This window comes from Gallinula chloropus (genome assembly GCF_964237585.1).
Source record: "Gallinula chloropus genome assembly, chromosome: 4".
Taxonomy (NCBI): domain Eukaryota; kingdom Metazoa; phylum Chordata; class Aves; order Gruiformes; family Rallidae; genus Gallinula; species Gallinula chloropus.
In genome coordinates, this window is record NC_140088.1 from 15012369 (window position 1) to 15033068 (window position 20700).

General features: G+C 39.5%; 1 protein-coding gene across 1 annotated transcript in view; it reads left to right on the forward strand.

The window, feature by feature from the left end:
• Positions 1-20700, forward strand: part of EIF2AK4 (eukaryotic translation initiation factor 2 alpha kinase 4) — a 40954-nt gene that overhangs the window by 3201 nt on the left and 17053 nt on the right. The window contains exons 4-22 of the mRNA XM_084262923.1: positions 2582-2755; positions 3135-3215; positions 3722-3873; positions 6366-6481; positions 7377-7534; positions 7954-8489; positions 8877-8986; positions 9526-9683; positions 10025-10437; positions 11227-11296; positions 12223-12291; positions 13485-13607; positions 15762-15866; positions 16100-16157; positions 16828-16907; positions 17591-17692; positions 18264-18314; positions 19252-19488; positions 20098-20173. Coding sequence (XP_084119049.1) covers positions 2582-2755; positions 3135-3215; positions 3722-3873; positions 6366-6481; positions 7377-7534; positions 7954-8489; positions 8877-8986; positions 9526-9683; positions 10025-10437; positions 11227-11296; positions 12223-12291; positions 13485-13607; positions 15762-15866; positions 16100-16157; positions 16828-16907; positions 17591-17692; positions 18264-18314; positions 19252-19488; positions 20098-20173 — 2869 coding nt within the window. The remainder of the gene's footprint in view (positions 1-2581; positions 2756-3134; positions 3216-3721; positions 3874-6365; positions 6482-7376; positions 7535-7953; positions 8490-8876; positions 8987-9525; positions 9684-10024; positions 10438-11226; positions 11297-12222; positions 12292-13484; positions 13608-15761; positions 15867-16099; positions 16158-16827; positions 16908-17590; positions 17693-18263; positions 18315-19251; positions 19489-20097; positions 20174-20700) is intronic.

Below are 20700 nucleotides of genomic sequence, written 5' to 3' on the forward strand. Positions count from 1 at the left end.
AGCTTTTCACTTCCCTGAGAAATAAATTCTGAACCTAAATATTTTTTTTAAAAAAAGGTGTGATATAATATAATATAATAAAATGCATCCACATTGGAAGTATAAGCTCCGTTGCTCCTAAGGAAGGAGATGCTTACCTACTTTAAGCATGTTTCAATTAATGAAAGCTCAGCATATGCATGCTCTTAAAGTACAGTATGTATGCAAATAGTACAAGCTTTGTCCTTGTTTAGAGGATCATGTTATTCTCAGAGTTATTTCACAGTATGAAAGCAATTCTCACTCTAGAATTGAGAACTTCCTGCACTTTACGGATTACTTTGAATATTGTAAGTGTTAACTGCTGTTTGCTTAAAGTAAACAAGTAATCTGGGGAGTTTTCCAGTGTGATCTTGTTCTAATGCTGAACTGAAGGGCAAGGGACCTTCGTGACAGCACCAGCTCAACAGTTGATTTCTGTGGATGTAGCGCAGTGACTCCATGCAGTCCTGCCTCTTTGCTGCTGTGTTTAGGAACAGTGATATTTGACCTCCCCCCCGCCCCCCAATAGGGTAAAAAGGCAAAGATGGGAGAAATATGTAAAGCTTAGAACTTGTATTTATTTTAAGGGGTTTTGTAAATCCCCAGGTTGTTTGATATTAGTAGTACCTTTCCATTGCTGCTGAGGACAGAAATGATTAGAAGCATTACTAGCAAACATTCGATTCTTGGCAAAAGCAGGGTTTATGGTGTGTTTCTTATCTCTGTTTGGAAATATTACAGGTGAACACATTCAATTTGCTCAATTTGCCTTTTTAAAAGAGTGAGAAATGCACAGTTGTGAAGCTGTTGTATGCCGAAACGGGTTAATGTTCTGTTTGTAGTTTCTAAGCCTGTCAACTTTATAGGTTTGGCTGGAGCTGCCCATCATTCAGTCTTGCTGAAGTCAAGCCTTTTTTCCGTTTGCATACTATATTTTATTTACAATTTTTATGCAGATACTTGCAAATTAACAGTTTTACTGAGATACTGCTTTGTTCACTCTGTTCAATAACCAGGATTTTCCTCATTTTTTCAGTATCTTTGGAAATTAGTAGTTTGACAGTATATTCCAGAATCCTTTTTCTTTTTTGTAATGACTGCACTACAGACAACTGCTAGGAAATAGAAGGTTCAGATTCTTCTAAGTAACCTCTAAACTGTGTAGTATGTGCTCAGTTTGCTCACAGCTGACCCTAGGAGAGCGATTGGCTTGGGCTTTAGACCCCAGTTTGATTTCTGATCTCATTGAAAGGAGCTACGAATGTGTCATAGGTTTTCCTAATGCTAATTTTCCAAGGCAAGATCTGTGCTTGCTCCAGCTACATGTAGTAGATACAGCTGTAAGTCACATGTATGAGGCACTTCTTTTGATGAGTGACATACAGTGCACTCCTGAATTACTTTCCCTGTAAGAAAGGGAGATAACTTTGGCTTCACAGGTATTCTTTATTAAAGTCTGTTCTGCAGTATGGAAAATTTGAAAATATGACAGTTACCTGTCAAACCAAACAGCAGCTTGTTTGTTGGGTTTTAATTGAGTTTGTTGGAGTTTTTTAACGTGTGTACGTGCATAATCACCTTTCCTTCTGAACAGTAGCCTGGGAAAGATACTTTAGCTTGCATGTGTCAGATATGCTCATGTTATATTACTCTCTCTCTATTCTGAATTGCCTCCTGGCTTCATCTTACTTTCAAGCAAGTGATTCAGTGTTTGAGAATCTTCTAAATGTCAGCTTGGTACAGGCAGATGGCATAGTTCGGTTTGGCTGTTCTCCCACCTATACATGCTAATCCAGCTCAGTGCCATTGCTGGGATGCATCTTTCTGATGTACTGTTCCTTAATTCTAGAGATATGATAGTCTCTCAGCACTATGAATTGCTTGAATTAATAAAGGGATGCTGCTTGAGTTAATAAAGGGATGCTGCTAGACTGATGAAAGCATAAGTCCTGTCAGGTCAATAGATCATCAGTACATGCCCAGATCAAGTAAATGGTAACTGAAAATGGATTCCAACCTTGCAGAATTCAGCTGAGTTTTCAGTACACTTCTTATTTTAGTAATTGTGGTTATACGTGGAATGCCTTAAGTGGCTTTATAGTTTGAACTGGGGGACTAGTTTGCAGAGGAGGGATTTGATTTCATGTTAGCAGGGAAATAAGTAACTTTGATAGCAGCAGATTCAGCAATAGACAATTGCAAAGGATTTATGCTGTTGTAGCTTGTCGTAAACTAACATGACTAAAAGAAGATGAGAAAAGGAATTTCTTTTAGGGTTTTTGGTGGTGTTTTTTTTCTTTTTAGTTAAGAAAAGATGTTTGCAGCTGGCTGTCTTGGTGATTTTTGCTATCTTTGCTACTGTGGCCAGGTATTTTGCATCTTACACTTCATTAATAAATAGCCATGACAAAAAAGTACTGAAATATGGTAAATTCTCCTTGATAAGTAACAAAATCATCAGTCATGCTGCTCCTGTATTTGTTTTGTTGATGTGTCATTTTACTATGCCATCTACTTGTTCTTTGGGCTCTACGTGTCATTCGTGCCTATTTTCATTCAGGTGATGATATTCGAACTTGCTGATCATGTACAGTCATTTCTCAGTGAGTATAATAAGCCACCGTCAAAGTCTTTTCATGAAGAAATGCTAAAAAATCATCAAAAAGAACAAGAAAGATTGGCTCAGGAGGAACTGCGTAGGGCACAAGAAGTTAAGAGAAGAGAGGAACAGGAGGTAAGAAAAAATAAAGTGTGAATAACCCTTTATTCTTCAAATAACATAAAGAATTATGATTCTGGAAATCGACCTGCATAGCAGTGGGTTTTTGTGAGTTATTAACTTGTCAGACCTGTCTGTATGAGTTGATCAGTATGTACTATATAAACTATCTGCTGCTGCAGCTGTGATGATTTGATTAGGTGTTTTTAGCCCAGAGAAAAACATCTACTTTGCTGTGTGTGAAGCTTTCTTGTTGGGTCTTCTTGTAGAAGTAAATTTTTCTTGTTAACAGTTTTGAAAAATCATTACAGCTTTTTTCTTTTTAACTAGTGTAAGATTAGCAGCTGCATTGTGTGAACTCTCATGTCCCTAACAACACTGACATTTATTTCAGCAACGTGAAATCCTCAATGAGATTCAGAGAAGGGAGGAAGAGAAAAGAGAAGAAAGGAAAAAGAAAGAGATCGCCAAACAGGTATTCTTTCTAAGCAAGCATGCAGAAACCATTGCAACAACTTCTTCCCAGTACTGTAGCATGTGCTTACAAAAATTTAAAGAGCTTTGCATGACTGAGTTGTCTTGGACTTCATTTCACATCTAGTGCTTCTAATAGATCCTAGGTTAAGATAGGTTCTTGATTATATGGGGCTTATTTCTGGAATAAAATCAATTGTAAGGGAAAACAGTTAAAAATTTTAGCATCTTAACTGTACTGAGATGAATATTTTCAAACAGACATAGAAAAAAGTATGTTAATGTTTCTGGTTCTATTGTAAAGAATCTGTACTTTCTCGTCTGTGGACAGGGCTGAAAGCTACTTTCTGAATCTCAACACTTCCCCCTCAGCCTCCTATGTACATTTCTTATGAAAGCCTATTTCTTCAGTAATCTGGGCAGCTGTATAGAATAATAGTCAAGTGCTACATAATTTGAGGATAGTAGCGGTTTCTGTGCTTATCTGTGGATTTTTCTGATTTATAGGAACGACTGGAAATAGCTGCTCTGACAAAGCAAGAGAATTCTCACAGGAGAGATGCTGCAGGATATAGAGTTGCTACAAGTGTGAACGGGAGCTGTTCCGAACAACATGGAGTGAATAATAAACACCGAACAAATTCGGCTGCACGTTCAAAGTATGTATGTCAGTTTGAAAGTGGAGTTTGTTTCCATCCATGCCAGCACACCCCCCCCCAGTCATTAGATTTCAAAGTGGAATTTGAAGGCAAGAGAGTAATGTGCCATGTTGTTCAGCTGTTAGTTTAGGTCTCACTCCCCTTTTCTCCCCCACTTCATTTGCATGGTTTAACTAATTCATGTGCAATGGATAACTTGGGAACTTTCCAATTAAGAGAGCCGACTTGGTCCTTAATTTAACTTAGAAAGTATTTGGCAATTGTTGGAAGGTGTGTGCAGGGCATAAGTGTTCAACATGCTGCCAATAGGAAAAAAAAATAATTCTTCAATCAGCTATGGAACTTCTTGGAATAGCACAATAAATTAAAGCTTATATTAATCTCAAAAAAATTGCTGTAAAGATACACTGGTGTAAAGTTCTTTGTTGGAGAATTGGGTAATGCTAATTGTATGATTGGAGGGAAAATTAGAGTTACTGGAGGTCTCTTCTGCTGGTACGTGAGTCATGTAGGTTAGGATTGGTGACAATTGGTTGTGGGGGTTGATGGGTTTTTGGGTTGTTTTTTTTACTCTTCCTCCCTTCCCTGTGTGCATAGCTGTCAAGGACAGTGGAGATACCCTGGTATTAATTTTCTTAGTTTCGATTCAAATTGTGCCCATAACAATTGTGGAAGTACTGTATTTCTGTGGTGGTTTTTTTTTCTTGTCTATAGACTTCAAAATTGTTTTCACGTTATTTATCAGCAACACTAATATGTGAAACAGAAGTTCCTTCTTCAATCTATCCTACTCTGACTCTTGCTGCCACCTCCTCCTGTTGCCTGTCCCACGTTGTATTTGGCAGTTTTTCTGTGGGGTTTGATAGTCCATAAATCTCTGTTGCTGTCTTATTGCTAATCTCAGTCTAGCCCAATGAGACACTGTCTGAGACAGGGAAACACTGTGTGACAAGTATCTGAAAAGTTCATGACTATACTTTAATGCAGAGTGCATTCAATGAACGTATATTAACTTTCCACACAAATTATTGCATTGTATCTTATTTCTTAAAAAGTGCAGAGTTACTTACTTTAACGTTGAAAGTAATCAACTGGTTTTGGTCAGGTTTTGTCCTGGTTTTGGTCAGGATGGAGTTAGCTTCTTTAGTAGCAGCGGATGGAATGCTGTGTTTGAGAGTTAAAAGGGGAGCAGTGCGGACAACACCCTGATGTTTTTAGTTGCTGTCAGACAGTCAAGGACTTTCTCAGCTCTTCATATTTCTCTATTAGTGAGAAAGGAGGGGACGAAGCCAGGACAGGTGACCCAAACTGGCCAAAGAGAGTATTCCATGCCAATTACGTCCTGCTCAGTATCAAGGGGGGCTGATGGGAGGAGGAGCAGGGGCGGCTCCGGGATGCGCGGTTTTTGGAGGACGGTCGGGTTCCGGGACGGCTCTGGGTGGCACGACCTGAGTTGTGTGGTTTGGTGAGAAACTGCATTGTGTATCAACAGCTTCATAGATTTTTGCTCTAAAGTCCTGTTAGCATTGTTATATTTTATCTTTCTGCTATTTTAGTAAACTATCCTTATCCCAACCCACAGGCTTTTGGTTTCTTTGTTTTGGGGTTGTTATTTGACCCTTCCTTTTCCCTTCCCTTGCCACCCCCACCCCCGCCCCCCCAACCCTCCACCTTCTCCCCCTACTCTTTTCCTTTAAAGAGCAGGCAGGTGCGTGGATCTCGGCTCTCAGCCAGGGTAAAACCGCAACAATTTTTAAACATTGAAACTTTTCATGATGCTATGTTTGTAGAGTTAAGCAAACGCTAGACATGTAACCCTTCATGTAGTCCTGTGTTCTCTATATGAGATTGCATTTACTTGGAGGATACCCTTGCAGTAGTGATATTTCTATTAATTTTGAAATATATTTTACCAAGAAGTAATGGAAATTGATTTGCATTAGTGGTCTTGTATTCTTTCTGACCTCGCGTGCAGCTCCCTACATGAGTGTGAGAAGAAACACCCTAATCACACTGGCTCACTTGCTTTGAAAGTTTTTGCAGAACTTCCCTTTTCTTGAAGGAGGAGTGAGGGTAGTAAAGGAGGCAAATGGGAAACCTATTTTAGGTTAGGAAAAGTCATTAAGCTAAAGCTGGAATGAGCTTCCAAATTTGTATATGTTTGCTTTTCATAACGTTTTGAAAAAGAATGCAAGCCAAGTAAAACTTACATGTTCTTCAGAGCTGTAGCATGTTTACTTTGTTTAATGTTTCACCCACCCTCAAACTGGGAGTGGCGTCCCAAGATGTGGAAGTTTTAAGGTTTGGATTCAACTCCTGGCTTTGAACACATCTCTGCACTAACTCAGTATCTGAAATTAAAGGATATTACCATTGGATGCAGAAGTCTCACAAAGCTAATCCTCTTGAAGAATTTATATCTTTAGGGACTAGGGAATGCAACAATACCATTTCTTACTTAGTTGGAAAAAAATGTTGTGTTCACATTGCAGAAGAGAACGTCAGCTTTCTGTTACTAATAGTGAAGAGTCCCCTGGAAATCATGAAGTTTTGAACTTCAGTACGAGTGGTGCTGGACAACTTACTGTCCATAAAGGAAAATGTCTAGGTAAGCAAAAATACAATTGCAGCTTGAAATACTGGGGATCAGGCTGGGTTTGGTTTTTTGGGGAGGGAAAACATTAAACAGTGTTAACGGGTACAAGCAGCAAGGGTGGAGAGAATGTTGTTGTGGAGTGTGAAGTGTCACAGTCAAGAGCAGGAGCAGGTAATAGGGAAAGTTATTTTTAAAGCACTATGTTACATTTTTCTAGGGGTGTTTTAAGTAAAAACTTACTTCTCCAGATACAATTACATAACTGAATAACCGTACAAACCCCTCCACCCAAACTAATTTCTCAACATTTTATTCTCTTTATAACTAAAATAATACCAAAACCTATTTGCTTTTAAATTTACATAGGTAGCTCACCAGATACACCTTACTATGAAGCAAGAAGTCATCTAGCTTTCAATAACGTGAAATCAGTGATAATTATGAGGTTGTAAATGCATACTTGCTCTGCTTCCATTGCTGCTGATAGCAGAGACATAAAAGCAGAGGTTTTAGTGAAAACATAAATACAAGTAAGGACAGGACATATTCAGAGCTGAAAGGCCTCCATGAAGTGCCCATATGAATAGACTGTCAAATGTTTTCATTGTTCACTTTCAGCATAGCGCTTCCTCGGTGGCAGGATAAGCGGCCTGAGTCACTCTGGAGCAAAGATAATTCTATTATTTTGCTCTCTGGGGATGAATAATTGCACAGTATTTGGTCTCATGAGACCTGTTATTTTCCATACCTGCCATGTAGGTACTTACCTTGTTTAGCTGTAATTACATTTGTGTTTCTGAAATTGTAGCGAGCAGGTTTCCTGGTGTTGATTTAGCATTTGCCAGAACTCTCGTCGAGTCCTTAGAAACAAAAGAAGCCATGTTCCTCTTCTCTCCTTGATCAACAGGCAAGGATGATAAACTTGGGAAATCAATCTACAATGCCTTGGAAATTCGCAGTGGTGACTTTGTTTTAGTATATGAGTGGGTTCTGCACTGGCAGAAAAAGATGGGAAAGTTTCTTACGTCACATGAAATAGAAAAGATCGAGAAGTGTAAGAAACAGGTAATGCCCATATTTTGCATTTGGCTTAATAAAAGTTAGGTGGGATTCAGTGCTTTTCTTGAGGCTGCTAGTTAATATTAACTTGAGAGGGTGGTGATGAGCATGAAAAAGTTTTGTGTTTAGAGTACCTGCACCATAGAAGATGGGTGTTACAGCATATTCAGGAGTTTGTTTACAGTAATACAGTAATATAAGTGCAAGAAAGTATATTTTGAAACATACATAAATATAAAATACTAACATTCTGAAGAGAGACTCATGGTTACCTGGCAGTAACCAAATTTGGTTTTGCTCTTTGTTTTCAATACTTCCTTCTCTGAAAAAGGAGAATGTCATATATTTTATGTGTAATATATTTTAGCAGTGGTATGTTCATGAGATGTGATGTACTGCATGTTATGTTGTGTTTCTCTTAACAGCTTCAGGGTGCAGAAACAGAGTTCAACTCACTGACAAAGCTAAGTCACCCAAACATAGTACATTATAAATGCATGAACCTTAAAGAACGGGATGATTCAATTGTGGTGGACATTTTAGTGGAGCATATAAGTGGTTTCAGCCTTTCTACATACCTACACAAAGAGACTCCAGTTCCAGTTGAGCAGTTACGCCACTATGTGACCCAGATCTTGTCAGCTCTCGACTACTTGCACAATAATTCAGTAGTGCACAAAGTTCTTTGTGCTTCCAGTATCCTGGTAGATGCTGAAGGAAACGTCAAGGTGACAGACTACAGCATTTCCAAGCGCTTAGCTGATATCTGCAAAGCAGATGTATTTGAGCAAACCAAAGTCCGTTTTAGTGAGGACGGTCTTCCCAGCAAACCCGGAAAGAAAGGAGATGTATGGAGTCTGGGCTTGCTGCTGCTTTCGCTCAGCCAGGGCCAACTAACCAAGGAATATCCAGTTGCTGTTCCTACCAATTTACCTGCTGACTTCCAAGACTTTCTGGAAAAGTATGTTTGTTGAGTTCCTGTACCATTTTGTCTTTGATATTTTTTAAAATATATATTTTTATAGTTTTTTTTTTAAAGACTTGAACAGCTTTTTGAAAGAACAGCTAAATCCTCTCGTGTTGCTAGTTAGAGGTTTTGGAGAAGAGGTATTGCTCCCTCACGGCTCAGGCTGCTAATCTGCAATTTGGGAGAACAGGCCTGGTGCTCTCTTCTCTGCCCTGCTACCAACTTTGTGTGTCACTGTGGATAAGTCATTTAGTCTGTCTTTGCTTCTGATTCCCATCTGAATGATAAAGGTGATAATTTCTTAAATATAAGGAGACTTCTTTGAACGTTTAGACCTGATACAGAATAGACCTTTGAACGGTTGTCTTGGTTTGCTAACAGATGTGTTTGCTTAGAAGATAAGGGAAGATGGACTCCACAGCAGTTGTTACAACATAGTTTTATAAACATTCCACGAATGAAAATACCTATAGCTGAAGAAAATCTAGATGGTAAGAAACTTGGTTCTTTCCATATTCTGCAACACTAAGTAGACTATATGCCTGCAATAACAGGAAAAATTGAGCTTTGCTAGAGCTTGGCAAGACTGTACAAGTGTTTTACATTGATTAACTTAAAAGGTGGTATGGTTTTTAATTTTCTGCATCCATGACTAGCTGTGGCAATAGGCTGACAGCTGCTGTCTCTCCAGTAGAAGCAGCAGATGCTTTAATTAAACTGTAAATTCATCTACCTCCTGCATGGCATAAATGTCAGGCTTTGTCCTTGGAAGGTGCCATTCAAGTGATGCTTCTTCCCTCCTGATGTTCTTACTGGAATCAGTTCCTTTGTCCAGCATAATTAATGTTAGCAATTAGAAAACTCTGATGTTTATGCGTGTACCAGAGCTTAACAGCACAGCAGAGCACTTCTGTATTTTAGGTTGTAGTTGCACATGAAGGTTTTATCTTCTCCCTGATGCTTATTTGGCAGTTTCTTGTGCCTTGTCCCCATACTGCCAGCAGCGGTGACTTTGATATCCTTGTTTCAGATTCAGCAGGTACAGATTGCATCGAGACAGTTGTACCCAGCAGTCAGGTATCCAGCGCTTCCTTCTTCGCAGAAACCCAGAGACAGTTTTCCCGCTACTACAATGAGTTCGAAGAGCTAAAATTACTTGGCAAAGGGGCTTTTGGAGCAGTCATCAAGGTATGGTGTAAAAATAATTCCCATCTATGGAATCCTTTTCCAGGATGTGTTTGTTTTCTCTGAAGCAAAGCAATATATTCACTGTCTGCATGGTTTTACTTATTATCTCATAGTGTGCTGTGCCTGTGTTGTGTGTTTTAACTGGAGTTAAACAGGCAGATAAGTTTTGTGGGAGATTGCTGGGAGTCTGGGGAGAAACCTGTCAGTATAGGGAAGCTTGGGTTTGAATTGTAGTCATTTTGTAGGTGGACAGAAGCCTTCCTTTTCCATGAAATTACTTCTGTCTCTACTTGGTAAGGCATTTATAAGCATTTGACTTCAGATTTATTTGAATTTTGCAGGTGAAAAACAATCTTGATGGTTGCTATTATGCTGTGAAACGTATCCGCGTAAATCCTGCTAGCAAGCAATTCCGGAGGATTAAAGGAGAAGTGACATTACTCTCCCGCTTGAACCATGAGAATATTGTGAGGTATTACAATGCCTGGATAGAGAAACATGAAAGTCCTGTTCCCACTCTGTCATCACCTGAAACTGAAGCGAAAAGAATGCCCGCCAAAGCCGGTCTCGGCATCCTTACCACTGAGGAAACAGACGACGTGGAAGCTAATGCTCCCCCACCGGTTTTGACAAGTTCAGTTGAGTGGAGCACTTCGTGTGAAAAGTCCTCCAGCAACAAATTCAGTGGAGCTGATCAGGAGGAATCCAGTGATGACGATGATGACGGAGATGGGGTGTTCTCACAATCATTTTTGTAAGTAGGCTTCAGTATCGGCACTGTAGGAAACATGAAAACATTTGGTTTTGCCAAGTTTGTATCTTCTGTCATTCTCATCTCCTTTGCCAGAGGTAGTTGGCTGCATTTTTGTTCAGTCCCCCGGTTCAAAATTCGTGTATTTTTCAGCAGGTAGCCAGGGAGATGAAAATTTTGTAGCTAAAAACTGTCAGTGTACAAGGAAAATTTTGGTTTAGGCTTCTAGGAGTTTCTTAACATTTGTGTCAGAGTGCACGACTACTTACTTTATGTTGGACTGTCTTTTCCATTCCAACCTCGAAGGGAAAGGTTTTAATAGACAGTATCGGCGAAATATTAAGAACACTGAAAAATACATTGTCCTTTTTCCTTTGTTTTGTTTTTTATGAATGTATTCCATACCAGCCTCTGTGTATGGAGTGGTTCTTACACTCATGGTGGGGTTTTTTTCTTGTTTAAACAAGTAAACAAGTCATCTCAGCTTCGTTTATTGAATGCAGAAATCAAATTTTACTGATGCAAATATATGCCTTCCCTTCAAGTAATTGGGCTGTCAAATTAGGTGTTGCTTTGCAAGCAGGATACATGTTCAGGTTTTGTGTTTTGCTTGTTTTTGTTTCAAAGATATGGAAGCTTAGGTGTTCTTTTTTACCACAGATCATTTAAGAGATATGGAGGCTTAGGTTTTCTTTTTTATCGTAAATAGGTTCCAGATTTCCTAGTAATTATTTCTTGGTACCTAAAACTTTTGTGGTTTTCTTTTTTTTTCCTTTTTTTTAACCTAACCAGGCCCACCGCAGATTCTGAGAGTGAAATAATTTTTGATAACGAGGATGAAAACAGTAAAGGTCGTTCTCCGGTAAGTATAAAGTTAAAGCTAGTGAATTAATAATCATAAATTAGCCTTTGACAAGCAAGCAGGTCAGTTTCACCAGAAGTAAAACAAAACTTTTAAGAGCCATAAGGTTATGTTCTGCCACCGTGAGCTGTGTTCTGTAGAAATCAATCTGATACAGCTAATCTGGATTCTTTTTCCCATAGTCTTCACTTAGCAAAATGGGAGTTGCACTTCATAGTCATGAGTCTGGCTGTTGCAAGTTTAACACTTAAGTATGTGCGTGATTTATCAGTTTAACCATATGGATTGCCTTACATCATCTGAAATTTGACGTTCTCTTCTGCTTTTAGATGATATAAACCAATAGCTAATGCACAGTTTTCTACAGCATCTAGAATCTGACAGTCCTGGTGATCTGTAAAATGATCTTACAAAAGCTTAATCTCCATCTTCTTTCTGTTGTAAAGTGCATTGGCATGAAAGAGCTTTCAGTACATAATTTAATAGTATGGCAGTGCGTATTTTGGTCACTCTGTGTATATATACATACACACTATATCAAAATTGTTGGCTGGAGGCAGGGGTTGCATTATTAATTCTATTAAGTAAGTTTTGTGTATTTTAGGTTTTTTTTTTTTTAATGTGATACACTTTGAGGTTTGGGTTTCAACAGCATTTGGAATGTTTTTCCTCCAGTGTCTAATGATGGCAAAATCTTCCTCATTCTCACTTTGAAAATGAGATTTGGGTTGCACCTGGCTTTCTAGTTTGTTTAGAAGCAATGGCATTAAAAAAATGTCCATTTCTTATTTTGTAGTTAAAGTGCAGCCACAGCAGGTGAGTTTTTGTCCATTTGTTCCGGCCATTTAAAAAATATCGGTATGCATAAAGAAATCTCTGGATGGCTTCCTGTAGCTCACTGTTCTGTTACTTCTGTTGTTGTAAAGGAAGAAGAAGGCAACAGAGGAGAAGACAAGATACCAGTCATTCAGACAGTGCATTTCCTGTACATTCAGGTACAAACAAGTCACAGATAAGAGGATACTGTTTATTTCAGTCTGCAGAGGTTGACTGGTGGTTTTCATAAGAAAACCTTTAAAAAAAATGCGTGTGAGACTAAGTTCAATGTTGCATTTGCAATAGAATAGTTTTCTGAAAGCCCTGGCTAGCGGAAGGCACTATGCAGTGCACATGGCTTATTATGCCTTCTGAGGCTCCATCGTTGTGCCTGGAAAGAGAGAGTTGGGTGGCTGTTGCTGCTTGTGTACAAGTAAATGTTGGCAACTCCTGCCCAAACCTTAAAGCAACTGAACCGATTGACCTTTATGAGTCTGTGGCTTCCAAAGCATTGTTTTGCCTTGTGCTTGGCACTTGTTTAGAATATTTAGAATATCCATCCCAACCCCCTAACACTGTTGCTGGGGTTGTTGAGGCTGTTTATGGTGTTAATTCCCAAGGTGGAGTTAAAGTCTGTCATGTTAACTTCCAGAGGTGAAGCTGTATTTCACAGATGTGAAAACTTCCTCGTTCCCTTCAAAGGCATTATGTTCTGCGTGCACTTCCTGTTAACAGAAACCAGTGGTCTGGAGAACCATTGTGTGGCCCTGACAGTAGGCACAAAATAAAATTCCTGCAGGTTTTCAACTTCAGGCTTTACCACTGACATCTCCTTTGTGTTACATGTTACTGTTTCTGGGAGAAGTCTATCATAGCTTACTCTTCTGTGGTGATATGCAGGGGTTTTTTTGTAAAGCACTTCAGGCTTGTCTGAAAGAATGATACAATCAGATGGAATTAGATTTTAATAAGCTTCTTTGTATGTGTTATGTGTAACCATAATATAAGTAGTTAAGATGCCAAGTAAAATAAAGCCAGAGATTTTAAGTTGAGCTTAAACATACGTTATGGCTTGGCTGGTTTCACCTTGTTTTTAACATTTATGTTAGAGAATATAGTAGTCTAGCTCCTACCATTGTCCCAGAAAATGGGATAGGACCCATAAGTGAATGCGTAGAGGGTTTTAAAAGCTAAAAGACATCTCTTTGGAAAACTCCAAACAGCTTAATGTGTTTTGGTGATGCTGTTTGCTCCTGAACTGTGTGTTACAGAACCAGGCGTGAGTATGCATACTGATGTAAGTTTCTGTTTGTCTCTTCTTGACCAAACTGCTCTATTCTTCCCTCTGTCCCCTACATATGCACCATGGAAGATGGAGTATTGTGAAAAGAGCACGTTAAGGGATACTATTGACCAGGGATTATATGAAGACACCAGTCGGCTATGGAGGCTTTTCCGAGAAATTTTAGATGGGTTGGCTTACATCCATGAGAAGGTTAGTCAATATGACAGTTATGAGCTGTCCATAGTGTGTGTTATGTCTCTTTCTGTATGGGTTTCTTACTATGATATTCATTTTGGGCATTTATTAGCAAGGTTCACTCATTCCATGCCCTTTCTGATGTTGTTTTGTTCTAGGGGCTTAGAATATTTTATCATACAGAATCATAGAAACTCCTGAGTTGGGAGGTACCCATTGAGGGTAATGAAGTCTGTGGTGGTCTGGTCCTGGCTATAGGCCAAATGCCCACCAAAGCCTCTTTATCACTCCCCTTTTCAGCTGGAAAGGGGAGAAAATATATATCGAGGGGCTTAGGATTTGAGACAAGGACAGAGAGGGATCACTCTGCAATTAGTGTCATGGGCAAAACAGACTCAATACAGAATAAAGGAAAGAAACTAATTTATTACATTACAGCTACATACCCAGTGAACCAGAGTCGGGTAATGAGAAGTGCTGACAGGTCTTAAAGCACCTTCCAACCCCTCCCTTCTTAGCAGCCTTCACTTTAGTAATGATTTTAATCCCTTCTTCCCCCCATTGCTTCATTGTGGCACAGGGAGGGGCAAGGATTGGGGTTTTGGTCAGTTCCTCACAACCTGCTTTCCTTCTCCAGATGTTAAACCACCTCTACTTCCCCCCACCCCTTCCTTCATTGCAGACTTCAGTCATAATTTCACTCCCTTTTTCCCCCCACCATCACAGCATGGGGAGGGGCTGGGAATGGGGGTTTTCAGCTGGTTAGGGGGCCATTCCACACCCCCTTCCTCAGCGGCACCATGAGGTCACACCCATGGGAGACAGTCCCCCACAAACTTGTCCAATGTGAGTCCTTTCTGTTGGGGAGTCATCTCCTCACCAATTGCCTCAGCAGGGCTCCCTTCCATAAGGTGCTGACTTTTGGGCACAGACTGCTCCAGCCTGGTCCCCCACAGAGTCAGAAGTCCCTGGGCAAACCTGCTGCGGCACGGGTTGGTCACTCCATAGGCTGTAGATGGAAACTCTGTTCCCAGTCACTATCCATGGACTGCATGGGAATCTCTCTCTATGGCACCTAGAGTGCCTCATTCTTCCCACCTCTCCTTCTTCCCTGGCCTTGGTGTCTGCATGGCTTCTTACATCTCACTCCTTCCTCTGGTGGCAAAATGCAGCTGCCTGTGGGTTTTTTTCCTCCTAAATGTGATTCACAGAGGCGCTGTGACCATCACCGATTGGCTCGGCCCTGGTCAGCAGCAATTTTGGCCTTGAATTGGCCAGCGTTTACTCTCTGGGGTCTGCAGAGAGCTTCCAGCTGCTTCTTGCAGAAGCCATCTCAGCAGCCTCCCCTTCTCCATTAGAATCCAGCTACGTAAAACTGTGACAGAGTCCAACTCCTGGCTCCACATCATCCAGATGCTTCTTGAACTCAGTTAAGCTTGGTGCTGTGACCAGTTCCCTGGGGAGCCTGTTCCAGTGCCTGACCACCCTCCCAGTAAAGAAGCTCTTCCTAACATCCAACCTAAACCTCCCCTGTTGCAGCTTCATACTATTCCCTCAGGTTCTATCGCTGACCGCCAAAGAGAGGAGATCGGCACCTGCCCAGTTGCTCCCCCTCATCAGGAAGCCATAGACTGTGATGAGGTCTCCCCTCAGTCTCCTTTTCTTCAGGCTAAATAAACAAAGGTGCTTCAGCCTCTCCTCATAAGACTTCCCTTCCAGACCCTTCACCATGCTTGTTGCCCTCCTCTGGACACTCTCCAGTAGTTTCGTGTCCGTCGTACTGTGGTGCCCAAAACTGCACCCACTACTCGAGGTGAGGCTGTACCAGTGCTGTGTAGAGTGGGACAATCCCCTCCCTGGACTGGCTAAATAAATTTGGAATTTTATAATGAACCACTTCCTATTTTTCCCTTTGTCATAAAAATTTGACCACATTTTAAAATGTTTTGCTAGGTGTCTGGTAGCACTGAAAATTGCTTCTAGCTTCTGGACTACAGATGGTAGTCTTACTTCATAATTAATCATCAGTGACTTAATGCAGTAGGTTTCCCACTTTAATAAAAATATGTAATAGAATTTTCCAGTCTATTATGGAGAGGTTTTTGAATTGTGTTTATTGTGTAATATTCCGTGGGTTGTCATTTTTTCTATGTTCTTCTGCTGTAACAGGGAATGATCCACAGAGACTTGAAACCTGTGAACATTTTTTTGGATTCAGATGATCATGTCAAAATCGGTGATTTTGGTTTAGCTACAGATCATCCAGCAAATGCAGTAAGTACAGCTGGAAGTGAATGAAAAAACTTGAGTTTGGTGTTGTAATAACATGAAAGGTGAAAATAAAGCATTACAATAGAGTGCTCTATGGAGTTCATATCGTGAATGCCATAAACTTTCTTATTTCTAAGGCTCTAGAGTTAAACCGTGCACTGCCAGCCAGACCGGCGAGAAAAGCCAACAGCAGCCTTTCAAGTGCCATTTACAGTATGTCTGTTTCCTCATTTCAGATGGTCTCTAAACAAGAAGAAAATCACTCAGATGGTTCTGCTTTGTCTGATGCATCAGGTTAGTTTTGCACAGTAGCTTGTTCTAAATGATTTTAAGCAGTCACCTATATTCTGCAGTATTTTGTGCTCTGTTAGGATTTCCATTCATTCTTTGACGATAAAACCATTTTTATTGGGCAGAAAAAACAAAAAATTTGAGGTAGATATGTTAGATATAATCTGATAGTTTTTTCCCATTATCTAAAAACAAATTTGCTCTCTCTGCTAGCCTTCTGCCATAGATCAGTGAAGAATACAGGGGTCCTGCACTTCTGTTCTTTTGCCTGTACAGGAAAACTTCAGGACTTCAGGGATTTCTGTTTCATTGGTGGTTTTTTTAACACCTGCAACAGACTGAATTTTGTGTTTTAGGAAAACTTTAGGACATTGTGTGTGTCTTCAGATGAGAATAATGGAAATGAAATTTAGTTGGATCAGTTGTATGCTGACCTACTACAATCCTATACAGCACTAGAGAAGTTTAGATACAGTAGATAGCCACAGATACTTGACACGTGAAGGTAAGAACTGTCTGTTTTGCTAACTGCTCTCAACTGGGTCTCTGTCAATAAGGACTGCATTTCAACCTAGAACAGAGGAGGACAGAAGATAAGGTTTTTTCTGAATTGTAAATGCTGCATTTCTCCCTCACATTCTTGAAACCAGTACTCTTATCTTTTGTCCTGTAGGTAATTTGACAGGGATGGTTGGCACCGCACTGTATGTCAGCCCAGAGGTCCAAGGAAGCACTAAGTCTACATACAATCAGGTATGATTGAGTAGACTTAATAAAAAACTACCACAAAATCTAAGGTACCAGGTTCAATTTTGGTAATTCCTGCTCAACAGAGGTGAATTCAAGGTGGAATAGGGTGTGGTTGGACTGCTGCGATAATCAGGGGAATGAGAAATAGTGCTCTGAGAGCAGAGCAAGGGTAGAAGCAAGCTGGTTTTAATTAATGTGCTGTGACAATGACTAAGTCCAAGTGACTTGAACTTGAAAGCACCTGATCATGGAGGATCTTTATAAGTAAAGATAAATATTGAAGTCTTCAGTTAAGGTAAAATGACATCTTTAGAAGTATATATTACTCTCCTGGATTCCTAGACTGTGATTTTTGGGAGGTGGGGGGTGCATTGTCTCATCAAAGAGGATTTTGCTTATCTGTAAAGGTGAGCTGAATTTCAAAACAAGAAGGCTTTTGAAGTGGGAGTCTTTTATGTCATGGCAATGCTGCAATAATAGAAGGCATTGAAGTCTACCAAATCTGTATGGATTGGGTCACATAAAAATAAATAATAAAACAAAAAGAAAAAATACAACCATAGAAGAACCCCACTCTTCCTGGCTCCTAATATACTGTGAAATTTAATTTAACTTCACTCTTCTGGAGAGAATTCACAGCTACTACATATAAGTTTTGGCCTTTTGTTCTGTTTTTTCTTCCTTAGAAAGTGGACCTGTTCAGTCTGGGTATAATATTCTTTGAGATGTCTTACCATCCCATGATCACTGCATCAGAAAGGATCTTTGTTCTTGGTCAGCTAAGACTGGTAAATATAATTGTGCATCACATAGTTTGTTTAAAGAATTTAAAAGATGCAAGACATAGCAAAAATGTTTCTACTGGGAGCGCTTTAAAAAAAATAGGTGGATGAAAAGTGAAGAATGACATTGGCACTGGTACTGACATCTCCTTAGTGCACTGTGGGCTTCCTGATGGTGTTGCCATCAGTCAGCGTTCTGTCTATGAAATTAGTTTTTACAGTGCAAACCATGAGAGCTGTAAACTTCAGATAGAGATACCATGGCTTTAGTACCCCTGGGCTTAGTCCTGGTGAGTGTCTCTCAGGAATGAGTTGGTATTTGTAGTTGATAAATGTATCTTCATTTTACAAAACATCATAGAAGCACTTCAGTGACGTACTTTTTCCTGTTAGCTCTTCAAACTGAATTTACTATGTGATTATTTTTTTTTTCCAGCTGTCTTTCTTTTTTCTTTCTCATGGGCAATAAAAATGCTTAGTTTCTCTGTTTAAATATGTAGAACTTAAGAAGACTAGCCTGAGGAGCTGAACTGCCTGTTAGAATTCAAATGCATTTTTTGTTTTCTTGTTTTTATAGCCCACTATTGTATTTCCTAAAGACTTCGATGAAGTCAAGCATGCAAAGCAGGTAATTTTGAAGACATGTTAACTGTTGAGTATTTCCTGGCAAGAACCATTAATTATTTTTTCCCACTTAATTTTAAATTGGTAATCTCTGCCAAATTCTTATTTTATGATACTAGAATGAAGTAAGAAAAATCATCTCAAAAGAATATACTAAGCTGACAAGGAGATATACTTACCCAGAAAATACCCTGAGCAGTCTTAAAGACATGCAGATTTCACTGCCATACCTTTTAAGCTCTGAGGGACAGCTCTGATTTTTTTTTATGAGGCTCAGACAAATGACAGCTATATTAATTAATGCTGAACTTAAACTTTTGAAAGGTACCTGTGTCGCAGAACAGAAAGAAGTGTGCAAGCTCAATTGACTGCTCTGAGTTTGAAAAGAGCTGCCAAGACCTGTTCTGGATTCTTCCATGACAGACAAATAAAGTGACAAGGAGCAGTCTAGTCTTTTTCTGGACCATCTAGATAACTTTTTCCTTGTGCTAGTGGACTCGTTTCATTGATAATCAGCATTAGCTTTTTGCTGGCTGTGCCTGTGCAGCAGTAGCGGGGAAGTATCTCCATCTTGCACAGTATAGTAGAATATATGCCATGAAGATTTTCCCCTTCTTTAATATCTATAACTCTCAAATCCTTGTTGTTATGCATATGATTCTGTTTCAACTTTGTTAATAAAGAGATGCTGGAACTAGCATAACAGAACAGCAAAGGATGCTGCCTATTTTATCATCCCAAGAGATAGATTTCTAATAATTTCTCTGCTTTACTGTGTTTTCTTCAGATAATAATGAAAGATACTTAGAACTTAAGAAGGAAAGAATATCTACCCCAAAGATTCAGATCCTGCTTTCTTTTCATTTTTTATTGATGTGATGTGACTAAGTAGCTTGTTGTAAATACTGCTAATATATACATTTTTTTAATGTAATTTTTAGAGATTGGTTATTACATGGCTACTGAACCATGATCCTGCAGCACGACCAACAGCTGTAGAGCTGTTAAAAAGTGAACATCTTCCACCACCACAAATGGAAGAGTCTGAACTCCATGAAGTACTTCACCATACCTTAGCAAACGTGGATGGGAAGGCCTACCGGACTATGATGAGTCAGATATTTTCACAGCGTATATCTCCAGCTATAGACTATACCTATGACAGTGATATGCTGAAGGTTTGTAGGTGTTTAGGGGATGTGTGGGTTGTTTGGGGTTTTTTCCTATGTTGGAATGTTAGAAAAATGTTTCTGTGGGTAAACTCAAAATGTGTTTTAGAGAACTGCATTATCTCTGAAGATTAATCCTCGTATAAGTTACTGTTTAAAGCTGCAAATGTGTACTGTGTGGGCTTGAATAACCACTTCCCATTTGAACCTTACGTTCTTCAGTGATGAAATGAGCAGTGTTTGATTGCAGCAGCTAAAGCTTTAAGCTTCTGTCCAGATGATTGCTTTCTTTAATCTGAATTTCTGTCAAGGTATTGGTACTTTGCTATGATTGCCAACAGAATGTGTTGCCTGACTGTTCTCTTCCCTTTCTAATCATGGCAACTGAAGTAATCTTTCGCAGTTCCTCAACTTACACCTTTCTAAATCTAAAGAAATAGATGGCAACACAGTACGATAATGCTTTGTATAGCTGTAGGTTTCTTTGGGTGTTTTTATTATGTAAGCATTACAATTTATTTTAGTGGGATGAGATACCAGAATGCTTATTGCCTATATTACATAGAGTGTTCACAGCATATGAATTATATATGTGCTTTTTATTTGTGATGGTTTCAGGGTAGTTTTTCTATTTGGGCAGCCAAGATACAGCAGCATGTATGTGAGATTGTCAGCCGGATATTTAAAAGACACGGTGGGTGTGTTTACAAAAGTAATTCATTTCCTTTTTTGTGATTTAAGAGTGAATCAGAAAGTCTGTTCAGTGGTTGTATATAATTTGAAGTTTCACCCTGGCTTTTGCTGTTATTTTGGCATCCCTGGTACTAGCTGTTAGCTTCAAATCTGAATGCTTTAAACTTTTTATGGAAAGAACAGTGAAAATTTTAATTATACCTTTGAATATGCTTGGTTGTTCTGGTAAGTCAGTATGAGCTTTCGGAGGTAGGGAGTGTTATGTAAAACCTAGGTCTGAATATAAGGATAGTGCTGTAGGGAAAGACCAACCACCCCTGTTGCACAGTAACCTCCAGGATGGGAATGGCCTCAGGGACATGCAAACAGAGCAAGTGTGTACTAGTGCTTTCAGTAATACTGCTCTTAGCAGTGATTTGCTTTTCAGGAGATTCCTGAGCCAGAGCTGGTGTCATGGTGTTTAATCATCTCTGTTGGTTTTTCTTTCCAGGATTCCACTGGGAACAGTGTTTGCTTAAAATTAGTTTT